At 37.9% G+C, this 18,092-nt stretch overlaps 2 protein-coding genes across 4 annotated transcripts; one reads left to right on the top strand and one right to left on the bottom strand.

The window, feature by feature from the left end:
• Window positions 1–243: 243 nt before the first annotated feature.
• Window positions 244–5,779, top strand: LOC131625931 (cell division cycle 20.1, cofactor of APC complex-like). 3 transcript variants are annotated; one of them, XM_058896765.1, is made up of 7 exons: window positions 244–488; window positions 583–855; window positions 942–1,211; window positions 1,309–2,054; window positions 2,583–3,235; window positions 3,616–3,695; window positions 3,807–5,778. In XM_058896765.1, exons 1-4 carry the CDS (start codon window positions 435–437, stop codon window positions 2,014–2,016), a joined length of 1,305 nt encoding a protein of 434 aa, XP_058752748.1. In that variant the 5' UTR covers window positions 244–434; the 3' UTR covers window positions 2,017–2,054; window positions 2,583–3,235; window positions 3,616–3,695; window positions 3,807–5,778. The 3 variants fall into 3 exon arrangements, with proteins under 3 accessions (XP_058752748.1, XP_058752747.1, XP_058752749.1); XM_058896764.1 differs by having other exon boundaries at window positions 1,309–2,059; XM_058896766.1 differs by having other exon boundaries at window positions 423–488; window positions 1,309–2,065; window positions 3,807–5,779.
• A 2,377-nt stretch (window positions 5,780–8,156) lies between these two features.
• On the bottom strand, window positions 8,157–9,264 carry LOC131625946 (protein MAIN-LIKE 1-like). Its single transcript, XM_058896785.1, has 3 exons — window positions 8,914–9,264; window positions 8,516–8,842; window positions 8,157–8,432 (listed from the first exon to the last, which is right to left on the bottom strand). Exons 1-3 carry the CDS (start codon window positions 9,262–9,264, stop codon window positions 8,157–8,159), a joined length of 954 nt encoding a protein of 317 aa, XP_058752768.1.
• Between the last annotated feature and the right edge of the window lie 8,828 nt (window positions 9,265–18,092).

The raw sequence follows: 18,092 nt of genomic DNA, 5'->3' as shown, positions 1-18,092 counted from the left end.
CTAGTTTTCTCTTTGCAAGTTATTTTTAAAAATAAGATATATATTATTTTATATTTTCTTATAAAAGAGTTTGTTAAAATTAGTATTAAAGATAGTTTTTATTAAAAAAAATTAAAAATTAAAAAAATTGAAAAAGATTGGAAAACAAAAGATTGAAAAAGATTGAAAAGGGATTGAGAAAGATTGAAAAAGATATTCCGCGAAACCAAAAAAATAAAAAACACGAAAGTTGTGAATATAAATAGATGAAGTATCGAACAGTCATATCACACTCTGTTCTTTCTCATCTCTCAAACAATTGAACGATCTTCGAAAATTGCTACTAACAATAATTTGATTGTGCATTTGTTTTTCATTCTTTTTTCAATCTCTCACTTTTCTGAATCTCGCTTTGTTTCTTTCGTTGTTGCAGATTTCATTCATCACCATCACTAATGGATTCTCGTTACCCTTTCCAACAACGCCGAAACACTTCTTCTCAGGATAACGTAAGCCATTTCTCCATTCATCAATTTCATTTCCTGAGTTTAGTTTCATTTTCATTTGCTTTGATTTCTCATTTTAGTTTTATGTTTGTAACAGTTGGATAGGTTTATTCCAAATCGCTCCGCAATGGATTTCGGTTACGCGCACTACATGCTGACGGAAGGTCGTAAGGAAAACAACATTTCGGTTCCAGAGGTCATTTCACCCTCCACACAAGCCTACCGTAAACGCCTTGCGGAAGCCTGTGACCTCAATGAAAGAACTCGAATTCTGGCTTTCAAGAACAAGCCTCCATCACGGCTACAACTCATACCTAAAGAAATTCTCTCACCTCCTCCTCAGTCCAAACCAAAACCATCCATTCCTAAGGTAATTACTTTTTTAAATTTCATGTTTTATAATCAGATTCTTACCATTTACATGCTTATAATCTGTTTGTGAAAATGCTTCTGCAGACATGTTTGAGAACCTTGGATGCCCCTGATATGTTGGACCACTTTTCCTTGAATTTACTAGATTGGGGTACAGCCAATGTCCTCGCAATTGCCCTTCAGGATACCGTTTATTTGTGGAATGATTCAAACAGTTCCGTTTCAGAACTTGTCACCGTCCACGAGGAACACGGTCCTGTCGCAAGTCTTAGCTGGGCCTCAGATGGTCGCCATTTAGCCATTGGTTTGAACAATTCCCATGTTCAGATATGGGATTCCATTGCTAATAAAAAGGTAAATATCAACTCATGTTGTTTTAAATATCATACTAAATATGCAAATTGCATTAGAGAAATCTCATGTTTGTATGGTTTCATTTTGGTGCCTGCAGCTAAGGACATTAAAGGGTGGGCACAGCGCAACAGTGGGTTCATTGGCTTGGAACAATCATATTCTGACAACAGGAGGAATGGATGGTAAAATATTAAACAATGATGTTAGAGTGAGGTCTCCCATTGTTCAAACTTACAGGGGACACAGCCAGGAAGTTTGTGGACTCAAGTGGTCGCCCTCAAGACAACAATTGGCGAGTGGTGGAAACGATAATGTTGTCCACATATGGGATAGGTCCATGGCTTCTTCAAATTCACCTACTCGGTGCCTTCATAGATTTGAGGAACACGGAGCTGCTGTCAAGGCATTAGCTTGGTGTCCTTATCAGGCTAATCTATTGGCTTCTGGAGGAGGTGACGGTGATCAATGCATTAAGATATGGAACACACATACAGGTGCAAGGTTGAAATCGGTTGACACGGGATCGCAAGTATGTTCTCTGCTATGGAACAAGAACGAGCGTGAGCTTCTTAGCTCACACGGGTTCCCTCAGAACCAGCTTATCCTTTGGAAGTATCCTTCCATGGCTAAGATGGCGGAGCTCAACGGACACACCTCAAGGGTGCTGTATATGACGCAGAGTCCAGATGGGTGTACTGTGGCATCTGCAGCAGCAGATGAGACTCTTAGATTTTGGAGTGTTTTTAAAGGTCCAGCAACAGACAAAGATACTGAGCCGTTTGCAAATTTCAACCTTATCCGTTAAAGAAAAAACTCTTGATGTAACCTTTGCAATATCTAATGGTAAGGTAAAGGTAAGGGATACAATTTAAAATTTTTGTTTTTAGTTTGTAAAGGCTTGTTGTAGTTAGCTAATGTGTAAAGAATTTGTTTTTAGTTTCTAAGGGCTTGTCTCCCTATTGTTTTTTTCACACCCACGCACACACTAACTCTTCTGATAAGAGTTGTAATTTCTGTTTCCTAAGTAAGATATGGTACTAGTAGTTTCACAAAGATATGGAGAACTTAGAAGGTAATATAGTCTTTCAGGTTCCTTTTATTTTATAGCCTTTTTATGTATTTCAAATATAGGGTAAAATATTATGTGTGAAAATTTGGGTTCACTCCCTAGTCCCTATTGCTGTACTGTGATGCCATAATTTACTTAAAAACTGTCCTGCTCTTGAAATATATCTGTGTTGAATTTTGTTATATTGAGTGAGGGAGAGTGAGAATGTCTTAGAGCTTTAGATGAGCTTCAAATGAGAGTGAAATCTGTTATCTAGTTATATCTTCTTTTTTTTTTTTTTTTTAAATTCTTCATTATTTCAGTTTCAAGAAATGTCTTTAGCAGCAAGAGGAGGATATGGAAAAGCAGGTGTCTGATCATCACAGTCTCAGCCACAACCTTCTGGCTGTGCTTGAAAAATAGGGAAGCATGTTTTATTTACTTATTACTTTTTTATACTTATTCATTCTTTTTTACCAATTTTTCTGATTATGTGAACATATGTAATAATATTGGACACGGCTCCCACTTATTTAATTTTGACTGTTCAAACAAAAAATGAGGGGAAAATACCTATTCATTTTTAGGACCTGTATCATGAGCTTGAAACTAAATGATGATCCTGAGAGCGGTTCCACTTTTCCACTTCCAGAAACAAAAAAGAAAAAGATGCTCTGGTTGACCATGGATAAAAGCATATTTTTTATCCCTACCTTAATTTATATTCTATTTTTACTGTTGGAAATTGCCTATATTTTATGAAAGCATTTGGATAATTGGAATATTAATTTTCATCAGTTGTGAGGTTTTATACTTGGGTAGAAATTTATGTAGTGTTGTAGTTTTTATTTGTTATATGCTCTGTATAGTCTCCTGGTGCAAGAAATATTGATTCTCTCTTTTTTTTTCCAGCTTGTTATGGTTGTTGATACACGAGATCCATTGTTCTATCACTGTCCTGAGTCCTGACCTTGAGGTTAGATGTTTTTCTCTTTCTTGGGGGAATTCTTACTTGACAACTGTAGAAATTACTTCGTATGAAGCAAATATATGCGCAGATACAGCCAAAGACTTTGTACTGGATACTCTTTCACAGCAACTTTGGGTTAGAGACATACCGTGTTACTCACAGTTTTATATAAAAGTCTTTTCTATTGATAAAAATATCCCTGGGAATGTAACAGGAAAGTCTTTTCTATTAATAAAAATATCCCTGGGAATGTAACAGGAAGTAGCGAGAGATTTGGCCATATCATGTGTCTTTAATATATATTTTGGACGTTTTATTATTTTCTCTCATGTGAGTCATTCTTGTGTGTGCCAAACATAACCCATCTTGCTTTAACTTCTGAACAGGCTAATGTAAAGGAGGTTGACGTGCATAAACGCATATTGTATTTGGTTAATGAGGCAGATCTTTTACCCGCTTCTATCAGGTTTGAATATCTGTTTTTCTGTTTATTCTGTTTCAAATCATTGCTTTTGAATTTCTATTTTTTTAGTATCCTTTATTATTTATCCTCTGGTTTTCTTTTGTTCTCTTGCAGAGAGAAATGGGCAGAATATTTTCATGCTCATAATATTTTCTTTAGCTTCTGGTTAGCCAAAGCTGCTACTGCAGTTTTGGAAGGCAAAAAATTTGGTTCATCTCAGACTGAGAACATGGCAAGTTATTGGATTACTCGTACAAAATTGCGTACAAACCTGGGGCCAAAAATAGAGTAGCTGACGTCCTTTCGCATGTTCATTGCTCAGCTTTTTCGGTTCCCCATATGGAATTCATTAACATGTTGAGGGAGCAACTGGCCCATGACGTAGTGTTTCAACACTTTCTATAAGATGTGCAACAAAAACCTTCAAAGCACAAAGGTTTTCAAGTATTGAATGGACAGGTGTTCTTCAAAGGGAAGCTCTTCATTCCCTATGATTCTCCCTTGAAACAAACACTGCTTGAAGAATTCCATGCTTCCCTGATCGGAGGACCTAGCGAATCCACCGAACTTTTGGGTGATTACAAGAAAACGTGTTCTGGGTTGGTATGCGCGAGGATTTCACTTAGTTCGTCAAGAGTTGCATGGTGTGTCAGCAAACCAAACCCGCTAATCATGCACCTTATGGACTATTCCAACCCTTACAATTCCTAATGATGTCTGGGAAGATGTCTCATTAGACTTCATTGTAGGCCTCCCTTCATTCCAAAGCAACACTGTGATCTTAGTTGTGATGGACAGACTCGATAAACTGCACATTTCAGCATGTTCTCAACACAATTCACTCATACTAAAGTTGCGAAACTGTTAGCCGTCATGATATGCAATCTACACTATATGCCTCCCAGCATGGTTTCAGACAAAGATCCTGTTTTTCTGAGTCACTTCTGCCAAGAGTTATTTCGTCTGAATGGCACCCAATTACGTATGTTCACAGCTTATCACCCACAGAGCGATGGGCAAACGGAGATTGTGAACAAACTTCTCCAGCAATATCTCAGGTACTTCTTGCGTAATCGCCCAAACAAATCGGGACACTACTTACACTGGGCCGAATGACACTACAACGGTGATACACACTTCCACATGACTTTCACTATATCAAATTGTGTATGGTAGAGCGCCACTGGCACTTTCCGACTACATCGAAGGTACCGCACAACTGCAGGCAGTAGAAGCAACACTAAAGGATCGTTCAAAGATGTTACGTGAACTAAAAGACAAACTCGCAAAAGCTTAGATAACCATAAAAGAAATGGCTGATTAGAAACATATTCCTCATAAGTTCAAGGTGGTTGACTTTGTATTTGTCAAGTTTGCGTCGATATCGTCAGAATTCTGTAGCAGGACGCAAGTTTCATAACTTAGCCAAACGCTTCTATGGGCCATTTAAGCGGGCCATTGCTTTCCAACTCGAACTACCCCACACCAGTAGGATTCACCCTATTTTTCATGTGTCCCAACTCAAACCAAGCTTTATTTAAGAGACATGGGAGCTGAAGTTACCTGATGAATTTATGGAAAACCTGCCGCAGATCAAGCCACTAACTGTCTTGGATTGGAAGCGAAACGAAGACTACACAATGCAGGTGTTAATTCGGTGGGCATGCCTATTTCCTTAGGATACCACTTGGAAGGATTATCAACACATACTAGAAGCATACCCTGATTTTCACCTTGAGGTCAAGGTGGACTTTGATCCCCCAAGGAATGTTATGGAAGAAGTGGATCTTACTTCTAGACCAAGGGCCAAAAGAAACGCAAACAAGACCAAGCACTTCAAGGACTTTGTGATGCCAAGCTGGAAGTAAAGGGAGGATTGGTAAATTCGGAATATTCCCTAGCCATGACTCTCTAGGTTGTTATGATGAGTCATTAAAAGTTGTTAGGAGTACTTTGAATTCTAGTAAGAAATTGTACTATTTAATGAATTCTAGTAAGAATTTGTACTATTTAATGTACACGGTTTGCATATGAATGAAGGCATGGAAATTAAATGCAGCTGTTAGTTATTAGCCATAGAATCTATACCATATCTCTCTTAGTGCTTGCATATCATAACAGCTACCATAAGCCACATAATAATTCCCCACAAGTATACCTCTTTTAAAGTATACCAATCTCACTTTATTGTTGGATTGTATCCCTCCACAATCAGACACATTCAGTTGTACACCCCTAAAATCAATAGGCTTGTTAAACCCTACATATCTTATGACAAAATACTTCAATTGAGTCATATACTCTAACATCTATTTTCCTACCTCATTGGCATAGACTTTTTAAAAACTAATAAGATTTTATATGCTATTCCTTTCAAAAAATCAACTTCCAAAAAAGACTCTTAGACTATGTTTGGAAGTTTGGAGGGGAAGTGAGGGGAGAGTTTTGGAAAATATGAAGAATTGAGTGAAAAGAATAAAAAGATTTTGGGAATGACGGTTTTGGAGGGCTTGATTTTCTTCCTAACACCAAAAATCCCATAAAATGGGGAACTCAAAAATTGTATTGAAGGAGGGTTTTTGAGGGCTTACATAAATTTTCCAAATATCTTTTAGGTTGTTATATTATTTTAAAAATTAAAAAAATTGTAATGATAATGTCTCTTTTATCATTCTAAACAAAATCATATTTTCAAAAAATGTCAAACATTTTTCTATATTTTTTTAAAAATTCATTTTCGGAAGTCTTTCCATCCCTTCCCCTTCAAACTCCCATAATTCCAAAACACGATATTCAATAAGACATAATAATTAATGAGTAGCATAACTTCGCTCAAGTGGATCCAAGTTATTTCAGCACATTAGATTCCAAGAAATGCAACTTGAGGTAGAAATGCATACAAGATCTTTGAATATACTCTCAATCTATTTGCATGTTTAATTTGAAAATTGGTCTATCTTGAATTGATCCATGTTTTAAAATATCTAGTCATAGAGTTCTCATGAATCAGCTTATCACGATCTTTAGGGTTCGTTTGTTTTTTTAAATGAATTTTATAATGTTACATAATTTTGTGTAAAAAAATTTAAAAAGAAACTTTTCATAAAAGTTTTAAATGAAAATTTGGTTCGAATAATTATTCTTAAAATTTTATTTTAGATATTTCATTGAAATTTAATTTAGATATCAAAATTTCAAAAAATCACTTAATTTTGAAACTATTTTAAATAGATTTTTATAAAAATCATTTTTGAAATACCATTTTTTTTAAAAATTACGATTTTGACTATATTTTGGTCTTCAATTTGATCTTTAATCCATCTATACTGAAAGAATAAAAGCAAAAAAGTTATCTGAAATAGATTTTAATAAGTATGGTATATATTTTTAATACTTTTGTAAATTTGAAAATTATCATGAATCAATTCAGATAAGTCTTGAATCGATTAACAACCTTGTTCATGTGTAGAAAATTGAGCAAATATGCAGAATTTTTATGTCTGCCACACCCCAATTTTATTTAATCCAATTTTACCCCTGTTAAAAAATGTGAGAAACAAAGAATTTTTAAAGCAAATTTCCGGTATGCACCTCAAAATTTCCTGTACAAAATACCAGAAATTTAGTTAATTTGAAATTTTCTGTACAATATATCGGAAATTTAGTTAATTTGAAATTTCCGGTATAACGGAATTTTCAAATTTTAGGTATACCGGAGATTTCAAATTAACTAAATTTCCGGTATGTTTCAATTTTTGGTTTTTTAAACGGTTGAAATTTTGCCAACACTTTTGAAGGGTTCTGATTGCACCGATACATTTTTGTGGTCTAGAATGCACCACTATTTGTATAAATAGGGGTCTTAGGGTTGTCGGATAACACATCATTTCAACAAAATGCCTCTTCCTTAGTATTTTATTAAAGTATTTGTGTATTTCAATGACCACAACCCTGCTGTTCAGACCAAGATTCCAGATGACGCTGAATCCTTTGCCACCTTGAAATAAACGTTGAACAATTTGCTGCCTGATTCTGATAACAGAAGGGTGACAAAGATCGAGTTTCGGGAGGACTGGATTGATACAAATGGAAGAGTGAAATACAACTTAATTGAGTTGAAGAATGATGAAGATGTGAAGGCCATATGGATATCATTTCGCCGTAGGATAACTATAGGTCTGATCGAATTGGATGCGTAGATCCAAAAATCCGCTGACGACATAATGAAGTGTCTGATTCGTCCAGAGTCTTTCGGTAGTGCCTAGGTTTTCATGTTTCGGAGTACTGTTTATGCTTGTTGTTTGTCATCTGATGTTTGTTAACTATGTTTGTTTATTATTGATGTTATTTTCTTTATCTACTCGAAACATGTAATAGCCAAAAAGATTATACAATAAATAAGATGTCCGTACAAAATATACAAATATACAAATATACAAATAATACAATCATAACAAAATAAATCTACATAGGTCCTCCACGGGCAACATCCGCCAACCTAGCTAAAATACTGTGAACCTCACCATCAGGGTTCACCAAACCCATGAGGCTATCCAAGTGAGCTACAATGTACTGCAGGCTACTGTCTTGGTCACCACCGAGAGGTGGAGGTGGTGGTGGTGGTGAAGAAGCCCTGGTACCTGAAGGCCCTGAAACATCAGATGTTGCGGCAGATGGGATGACCCTAAGGTGTGACACACTGAGGAACCACTCCAGGTATCCATCCTTACACTGCCTAGGCTGTTGAACCACAATGGTTGTATCAAGGATCTCACGGGGGAGCTAAGGATGTGACTCTAAAACTAGCGATCAATGCCACCAACTGGAGCCTCTAGGATCGACCGTGGGATGCCCTGTATATAACCAAACTGGCATAGACACCTCTCAGGAAAATGTCTAGCCACATGGCTCTCCCATATGACATACCCTGAATATAAAGAAGATACATCAAAAGGAAGATGTTGGCGGTGATATGTATACAGTGTCCAGATGACATCATCCAGCATCAGAGCATCTAGCATCCGCCTGTACTCAATCATCCCTCCTGGATGGGTCTGTCTGGCCTTCCACCTCCTTGCACAAGGGTCAGCAGCTGCACGACACTGGGTATTTCGCTCACAAATGTGAGGGAAGTGCTCGTAGATCGAACACTACATAAATAAAAATAATCAAGCCCGGGTAAATTATAATAAAACACAAAAAACCATGTAAGCATATATACCTGTAACAAGCTCAAATAACCAGGAAGCTGTCTAGTGTCAGGACGAGATGCAGCATCAAGCGTCGTGTATAACATCGTCAATGCAGCCACTCCCCAAGCCCAACATGGGGTCTCAAGGTCGCTAAAGAGAGTAAGATAGCGGACATTTATATAAATTCCATACTTGTCCGCAAAGAGAGTACATGCCACTAGATGTAGCATGTACGCCCTAGCGGAAGCCTGGTACCTCCCTGCATCGACAAGCTCCTGATAAACCCTCCTCAACCAAGACATCCTGAAGTGAAAGCCCCGAGTGTCACCAAAATCCTTGAGCACAGCCAACTCATCAACCTCTAAAGCATCCATCACCATGTGCACCGCCGTCGGCTAGTCCCTATGAACTGGTGTAAAAAACATACCAGCTACCGGAAGGTGAAATAGGGAATGCACATCATCCAGAGTCACCGTCATCTCCCCGAATGGAAGATGGAAGGATGATGTCTCCGGGTTCCATCTCTCAACAAAAGTTAATAATAGAGGGGCGTCCAGCATCGTCAGGGAGCATCCAGCAAATTCCAACAAATGGAAGTCCCGAACTATCCTCGCCACCTGCTCAGGCATCGGTCTCTCGGGGAAGTTCTTCAACTTCGACCCGTGAGAAGTGAGAAGTGAGCTTCAGCACTGGACGCTCCTGTAACAAAAAAAATACAATTAAAAAATACAATTAAAACACAATAGTATAAATCAATTTGCATAATAAAAATTAAGCACTTAAGCAATGTTGCATACCTCGTCCTGCCATATCCTATAAGCGACATGGTCAGCATATCTTGTCGAAACGGACCTCTCAGAAGGTCCTCTTGGAAAACCTCCATTAGTGTGTATTGATGGCTCCGTAGGTGCACTTGTGGTGGTGTCTGTATCATGCACCACCCGCTCCTCAACAACCCCCTCCTCAACCACAACCACCCGCTCCTCAACTCTAGGCACCTCCTCATCAGCAACAGGTACCTGCTCCTCAGCAACAGCCGGCTCCCGAACAACAACCACCGCCTCAACCTCAGCAACCTCATGTAGGCAGGTAGGGGGTTTCGTGCACCTCGCTGCCGGGGTGGTTGAGCATCCACTACTGTGGTTAGAACCGGACGGAGGAACGTGTCCAGCACGTAAGACTGAGGTACCTGTGTAATGCCCTTTTTAGTTGCGTATTTTATTTAATTATGCCAAGATGTGCTATGTGTTTTATTTAATTAATTATGTATTAATTGTATGCTTATGAGATGTTTGTGCTAATGGTTGGGTTTTAGTAATAAATAATATTAGTTAGAGAAGCTTTTAGTTATTAGGCTTAAGTTAATATTAGTAAGTGTAGGGTGTTATTTAAGGCCCATTAGTAATTAAAAGGATAGTAAGGTTTAACTAAAACAAGGGTTTTAGGGGATTAGAAATTAGAAGCTCATTTTCACAAAATTGGGAATAGAAGAGGAGAGTGAAGAGAAGAGAAAGAAGAGAGATTGAAGTTTTTAGAGTTAGCTTCAATCCAAACCCAAGGTAAGGGTGGGATTCTTTCATGCTAAAGGGATATATGATGATGTTTAGGGTGGGTTTGATTATATGTTCTTTCTCCATGAATGTGTGATTTGAAATTGTTAGGGTTTATGATAGAATCCTTGAAATTGTGCCATTAATCATGTTATAGTTGTTTGGATGAGAACCCATGCCTAGAAACATGAATAGAAACCCATAACATGTGATAAAATGATGTTTGAAATGAGTTTGAATGGTTAAAATCGAATTTGGGTTGGTGTTGGAAGTGCTGAAAACGCACAATTTTCTGGTTCTGGTGTCGTGCCGAGCAAGCGTTTTGCTTCGTCGGGCGAGTGCTATTTTGTGGCTTCAACCGGGCGAGCAAGTTATTTCGTCGGGCGAGCCAACACCTACATGGTTCTGCCAGGCGAGTCGAGCGGGCGAGCGAGGGTTTTTGAGACCAAGTTTCTGCCTCATAGTGCCGGGCGAGTGATTGCTTCCGCCGGGCGAAAGGCTTGTTTTGAGAAATTTCAACTGTTCAAATCTTTTGATCCGTAATTCCTTTTTAAGTGTCGTTTGAATCTCCGAGAAGCTCTAATCATTGTCTATTTAATGTATATGTTTTGAAAACCAGTTGATATCATTTTGAAACCTTTCCTCGACTTGTATGTGTTTACCAGTGATTTTTGACAAACAACCGCTAGTCTTCCAAAATGTTTAAACAATCTGGTTACTCGCAGGATCGACTAGATTGATCCTAGGACATTGTCAAATAGTGTTTCAGTAATTCGATTCATATTCAATAATCTTTCTAGTTTGTAAATATATACAACTTTCTAATGTAAATTGCAATAAGTAAATAACTTCAAAACGAAATAAAGTAAATGCATAAACACCATAAACTTCGACTTAAAATATAACTTTGCATTTAAACAAATAATATGAAATGTAAATATGATGTTCTTCACACATACATTGTTTCAGCAAAGACTCTTTTCTCTAACGCTGGTACTTATAGTATTTTTGTGAATTTTTATATATTGATTCGAACATCCCAATCTAAACAATAGCACTCCTATTTATACTATTTCGACCCTAACGGTCTCTTCATAGATCTTTGCCACATTCGATATTTCGAACGTTTACTTCGTTTCAGATGTTCCCACGCGTCCGCTAACAAAACCGTCCCATTTGAATTTCAAATCTTCCCGCTTTAGCATTTCGATCATGTTAGCGCTTCCGTCGAAGGATACTTGTAAATATTACAAAAACTACTCTTGGTCGAATAACATTTCTTCCAAAGAGAAAAAACCTTAAATAGCTTTATGAGAACTATCTCTTCATCATAATCCAACACTTCAAGGTATCACAATCCTTTAGTCGAAATCTTCAGCTAACAAATTGCCCCCAATAAATGGCTATTTCGAATTCATGTAGAGATGGGCATTTCTTGTAACTATAGATTTCGACTGCTTTTTCAGTTCTACAGTAGTAACTGTCAATCAATCGTGGTTTACCTTCTCAAAACGTCTCATCGAGACGTGCGTGCAGTTATTATATATCATAACTTCCAACTCCCGAGGAAACTAAATAGACATTTTACAACTGTCCTTTAAAACGGCTGGCACGTAACCCAATACTTCTGACAAGTATAACCTACTACTCGCAAGCTGACTCTATAAAAACCCATCATTACCTCAAACTTCTGTTTTTACGCAACTTTATCTTCAACCTTCCTTCTTCCTCACAATCTCTGCAACTCTTTTCCAGAAACCCTTTTTTCAGAACAAAACCTAAAAATCACAATGCCTTCTGATAAGCAACCAAAGAAATTAAAGCAAACCACAGACATTGGCTTCTCAAAGAGTTCTGGTCTTCACACTACTCCAACAAGCAAGATCGTGACTACTGGAAATCGAAAGAAGATCACACCCCCAAAACTTACAAAAGAACAAAGAATTATCATGGCTTCTCAGGTAATGATTCCATATCTTCTTTCTGAATGAACATTAGGGTTTTTAGGGCCGTTAGCCCCAGAGGGTCATTTAGAAAAATGCGTAAAATTTTTCCCATATCACTTTGACACAAAACCCATAGTGAACAAAACCAATCCTTCCAAGAAAAAAGGCTTAACCCAACAATCTGTTGATTCCAACAAGGAAACGAGAGAAGCTTTCCAACTGGACTATATTACGGACAACTTTAGGCCATTTCGCTCTTGTCCATCTTTAGATAAATCATATTTATCTTGGTTAGATAAAGTTGAGACCCAAAAAGCTTCACTTTGGAAATAATTAGGCATCTTCGACCTGATTCAAATGTCAAAACTAGGGTTTAGTTATTGTCAACCTTTGTTGTTATCTAGCTTGAACTATTGAGACAGTACATATAACACTTTCCACCTCCCATGTGGAATGATAACCCCCACACTTTTCGACATAACTGCCATTTCTGGACTTCCTCCAACAGGAGAAACCTTTGACCCTTATCAGGATAGCGAAAACTTAATCGGATTTACCGTCAAGAATGCTTCTTTCAGTTCCTATATCAGTCTATACCATACTCAAGAGGAAACTGTTTCCGATGCAGAACACATAGCATTCTTAGGTATATGGTTATCTAAGTTCGTCTTTTGTTGTAAATATTTGCAAGTTGCAAAGAGGTTTCTGACACTTTCTAACCAATTTCATGCGGGTCGAAAAATATGTTTAAGTGAACTTCTCTTAGCAAGTTTATATGAGAGTTTAGGGTCTGCGAGTGAGAAATTAAAAAACTATAAACCTGGCACTAACTTGCTCCTGTCTGGACCTTATTGGCTCCTTCAATTGTGGCTTAATGCCACTGTCGAACCTTCTTTTTCAATACATGGACAAGTTGATGAAAATAGTCCAGATATAAAGGATAGAAAAATCGAAGGTACCCGACTCCTCCGGTTGACTCCTGCTGATGAGGATACATATTTGCAAGCTTCTCTTACCCAATACACCTTAATGTTTTCGTCATGTCATACTTTCACTCCTACGATGGCTCCATTCGCTAGTTGAACTCACGGTCCATCTTGGTTTACTGCTTCACTTGAAAATGCTGTTAAAGAGAACAACACCACCATTGAAGACATATGGCGTGCATTTTTTCTTCCTCGATTGCTGGTTTTCATACTTCTACCAGTAAAAAGACATGTATGCTTGTTGGCTTATCAACCTAATCTTGTTTCTTGACAATTTGGATTATGCCAACTTATCACTGTTTCTCTCTTCCAATGGAAACGCGAGTTATGCGTTGCAAAAACCATTTAGGCAGCTCGAGATATTGTAACACACCAAAAACGCTATGCAGACTTTGCTGACTTCCAATTGATAGCGTACCAGCCAGCATTCTATTCCACAACAGGGTTCGACCAATGGTGGACGGAATTCTATTTTCTGAATATGTACAATCCTGGAGAAATTGACGCTAATCTAACAAAAGCTTTTTCATCTTTGCAGGACCAATCTCACAAAGGTAAACTCACACACAGCGAAGAAATCCAAGCATTCCAAAAGTACTTTGAAACTGTCTATAATCCTACCCAGATTCTTCGAACAGTTTGTGATGCAGCCCCTATTCTAAAAGAAAAGTTTGAAAAACAAATTTCTAAAAGAAATACTTATAAAGCCGTAAAACCCGAGTTCAAATATGACTTGGCTTTTGAGTTTGAACCACCCCAATTTCCAAGATTACCCAGTGCAGATTTTGCTATATCATTTTTCCCCTTACCCAAATTGGTTTGTGTGTGGGGATCTCTTTAAAAATTTGACGAATGATCGACAAAAACTTGCTAAAAGAGTGGTTGCAACCAAACATACCTTAGACAGTTTCAAAAGCTTTCTTCACTTCGACTTGGATGTAGTAAGGATTACCTCTCCAGTGGGTCAAGGTGTGGAATGTTTGGATTTCTTGGCTTTACAACATTTCAACCTACTAACCTTTGACATAGTGCATGTTTCGACCAATTTATTTTCTTTTCAGCCATTGAAAGTAAAACGCCAAGAAAAGACAAACCTGCAGCTAAAATTGCCTCTGGCATGACCATTTCCTCGAGTCAAGGAATTCCAGTTGACGAGGTTTCTCCCAAAACAATGAAAAAAATTAAAGGTATTTAATGATGTGATCTTTTATTTCTTTCCTTTTTCTAAAAGCCTTTGTCTTTTTCTTTTTTAGGGTAGTGGCAAACCTCTCTTGACGCTAAACAAAAGGAAAAAATCCAGTGGTGATGCCGCCGTTGTCGAAGAACGTGAGGAAATTGCTTCTCCCAAACCAAAAGGGAAGAAACAAAAGAAGCACAAGGCATATGTCTTTTCTTATCAAGATACGAACCTTGCTAATGTCCAACTCAAAGACGTTCCCTCTCCTCTCAGAGAAATTCAACCTCAACCTTCTAGAAACTTGGTTCTAGAGTACATTGGGAGCAATGCTTCTGAACCTGACCTTTAGCCGGTAATAATCTCTTACTATTTTCCTTTCCTCGAAAAGATGAATCTCTTCTTTATTCTAATACTCTTCTCTTTAGGAAAAAACTATGATCCCTATTGCCACCAATCAAGGTGACCCCTCAGATAAAGGGAACCAATCTCTACCCCAAAGCAATGTTGCACAAAACAAAGGATCTTTGACTGGAGCAACACTACTTGAACAGGCTAACGCTCAGCAAGAAAAAGAGATTTCTTCTTCTGTCAAAGACATGGAAAAGGATTTGGCACACGGTGAAGAGGCAAACTCTAAAGAGACTCCTAACAATCTTTTTCTTCATGTCAGTTTTCCCAGAGATTATGATGATAATATATTCACTAGGGATGCTGAAAAAACTTCCGACCATAATGAAAGAATGATTGAGGAAGAGACGGCACCTGAAATGAACAAGGATCCCCTTGTTGAAACTGCTGCTGCCAACACCACACAAACCAATCCTATTCAACCAACTGCAACCCATAACCCAACTTTGCCACTTACTGAAGAGGAAATGACTACTCTAAAGCATAAAGACCCTCTTAGATACGTGAAATTGATGATGGCTTGGATGGAATCCTCTTCTGATAAGAGTCTGTCTGGGGCTTCGAATCCTTCTGGAACTAGTGCATCTGAAGCATCTTATGATGATCTCTTGAAGCAAGTGAAAGAGTCTGTTTTTGAAGTTGACATTTTTGAGAAACTGAAGACAGAAGCGAGTGCTGGCTCGAGCATTAAAAAGCTGAAAGGCAAGATTAACATCACTGCTTGCCCTACTGATGTAGGCAAAACCCTCATCGATATTCAAAATCTAATTGATCAAGTCCAGGCAGAACGAAACAGAGAAGTGGACGCTACTGCACAAATCAAGCCCATCAAATGCGCCAAATCTACTGAACTCGACGAAGCGCTTGTTGCTTATGAAGCCTCTAAGAAATTGCTTGCTGCTCAGCAATTAGCACGAACTAACTTCAACAATTATGCTTCTTCTATTAAACTCTGGGAATCTCAAATCAAAGATTTGGAGCAAAAAATCTCCAATGCAAAGACAGAGCAAGCTGCTATTAAAGGCTATGACAGCACAGAAGCGGACAAGTTGACGAAGCAAAGCGTCGAACATGTTGAAAAAGCTACTACTATGGACACAGAGGTCGCTCGCCTGAAGGAAATTCAAGTTGCCACCCAATACAAAATGGGTTTAGCAAAGATAAAATACCAACAAATGAAGGCCTCTATTCCCTTTTAGCCTTTTCAGTCTATAAATTAATTCTGCTAGTAATTCACTTTTAAGACAAAACTTATATTTTTTGGCAACTTTGAATGTCTCAATCTAATTATTACTTTAGATGTGATAATTACTTCTATATTATGACTATTAAAGTTGGGCCCTCCATAGGCATTTCTCTATGGTCATTAAGTTTCAATTAGACTTTTGGGTGCCCTAAGCAAGTAACTGTCAATTAATCATGACACGTTTTCCCAAACGTCTATTCAGTTCTCAAGTGTGTAGGTCGTGTAATGATTTAGTTTTAACTTCCTAGCCACGAATGCGGCGGACTATACAACTCCCCTCTAGGGATCTAACACGTGGTCCACCACTACTGCTTTTGCGTAATTAACCCCAACGTGGGTTACTCCTATATAAACCTCTCAATCTTTCTTATTTTGTTATTCCAATCCAAACGATAACTTCACTCTCTCTAAAGAAAACAATTCTTTTACTTCCCTTATCATGTCTTCCTCTACCAAAGAAAATATTCCTCACATCATCAAAGAGAGGATTCTTTCTCCTACTGATTTTGATGAACAAAGGGTTGATCTTTCCCTTATGTTCGCAAAGCAGAACTTAGAGTATTACCTAACTATCTTAGATGGACCTATCTATCCATCTGTTCTTGCCAACTTCTGGAGAAATGCAACTGTCCATAGGGACTGTGAGGGCAGAGAAGCTATCCACTCCAACATCTTTGGCTTCCCTATCACCATCAATACCAAAACCATTTCAAAAGTGATTAAGTGTGAAGCCATTAGAGCTTGCATTGCTGAATATGATAGAAAGCTTGTCTCTGACGTTCTGAGGGTGGTGTTTACTGACCCTAATAAGGCATTTACTGCCTTTATAGGTAGGATCTGGCATCAAGTTCTTGTTTTTAACTTTCATCCCAGGACGGAAGATCAAGACAGAATAATGCTTGAAGATCTCAGGTTCTTATACCCTCTTCTTCACATGGAAAAGATCAACATACCTCTCGCTATCTTCAACTATCTTAAGGAAAAGATCATGGACTCACGCCAAGGTGGGGTCCTTTTCATTCCTTATGGAAGACTTCTGACTCACATCTTCATTAAGACGGGTGTGATCAGGAAGATGCGTGCAGCAGGATTATCAGATTTCCTTGCAACAGAGTGTGGGGGAAAAATAGATCTAGAGAAGTTGCGTTTTGGACGTGACTGAAATTATCTTCTAGGGTTCTTTTATTAATGATGATGCATCCTTGGTTCTATGCATCATTTTTTGTACTTCTACGTAATATGTAGCCATTTTGGCATAATAAATATTTTGGAATGAAATATATATTCGCCATTTTAGCTTATAATGTTAACTTCTGATATCTACATTGTTGCAATCTTAACCTCATGCATAAATGGCTTATATTTCTTTAAATACTTCCCATTTACTTTTAGGATCCTTCGATCCTCTACTAGTTCTTCTATCTCATAAGCATTATTTGAAAATGCTTTCAGAATTCAAAAAGGTCCTTCCCAATGTGGAGACCATTTTCCCAAAGCCTTACTCTTTTTATCCATAGGTAATATAACTTTCCAAACTAAATAATTTATAATAAAAGTTTTACCTTTGACCTTTTTGCTATATGCTCTTGCTACTCTCTCCTTCTGCCTCCTCAAGACTTCTAACGCGCGTAACCTTTCTTCGTCTACTTCTGTCAACTCATTCATCATCATTTCCCAATATAGGTTATATGGGATTTCTCCTTGATTTTGTATCCGTACTGATTGCAAGTAGATTTAGACAGGTAAGACTGCATCATGTCCAAACGTTAGCTGGAAAGGTGTACTATTTGTTGCTTCTTTAGGAGAGGTTCGGCAAGCCCAAAGCATTTGATCTAAAGTCTTATGCCAGTTTTTTGGCTTTGTTCCTACATGCTTCTTTATCAAACCAATGATTA

Source organism: Vicia villosa, unplaced genomic scaffold, assembly GCF_029867415.1.
Source record: "Vicia villosa cultivar HV-30 ecotype Madison, WI unplaced genomic scaffold, Vvil1.0 ctg.000251F_1_1, whole genome shotgun sequence".
In the NCBI taxonomy this organism is placed as follows: domain Eukaryota; kingdom Viridiplantae; phylum Streptophyta; class Magnoliopsida; order Fabales; family Fabaceae; genus Vicia; species Vicia villosa.
The sequence above is the reverse complement of the archived record's forward strand: the minus strand, read 5'-3'. Positions and strand labels throughout refer to the sequence as shown.

What these genes read in the sequence shown, in the direction of transcription:
- LOC131625931 (XM_058896766.1), top strand. Translation starts at nt 435, where the DNA reads ATGGATTCTCGTTACCCTTTCCAACAACGCCGAAACACTTCTTCTCAG. An exon ending in ACACTTCTTCTCAGGATAAC is followed by an intron (nt 489 to 582) that starts GTAAGCCATTTC and finishes TGTTTGTAACAG; the next exon opens with TTGGATAGGTTTATTCCAAA. An exon ending in CAAAACCATCCATTCCTAAG is followed by an intron (nt 856 to 941) that starts GTAATTACTTTT and finishes ATGCTTCTGCAG; the next exon opens with ACATGTTTGAGAACCTTGGA.
- LOC131625946 (XM_058896785.1), bottom strand. Translation starts at nt 9,264, where the DNA reads ATGGTGATGGATGCTTTAGAGGTTGATGAGTTGGCTGTGCTCAAGGAT. An exon ending in GTTATTTGAGCTTGTTACAG is followed by an intron (nt 8,843 to 8,913) that starts GTATATATGCTT and finishes TTATTTATGTAG; the next exon opens with TGTTCGATCTACGAGCACTT. An exon ending in GGTCGATCCTAGAGGCTCCA is followed by an intron (nt 8,433 to 8,515) that starts GTTGGTGGCATT and finishes GTGGTTCAACAG; the next exon opens with CCTAGGCAGTGTAAGGATGG.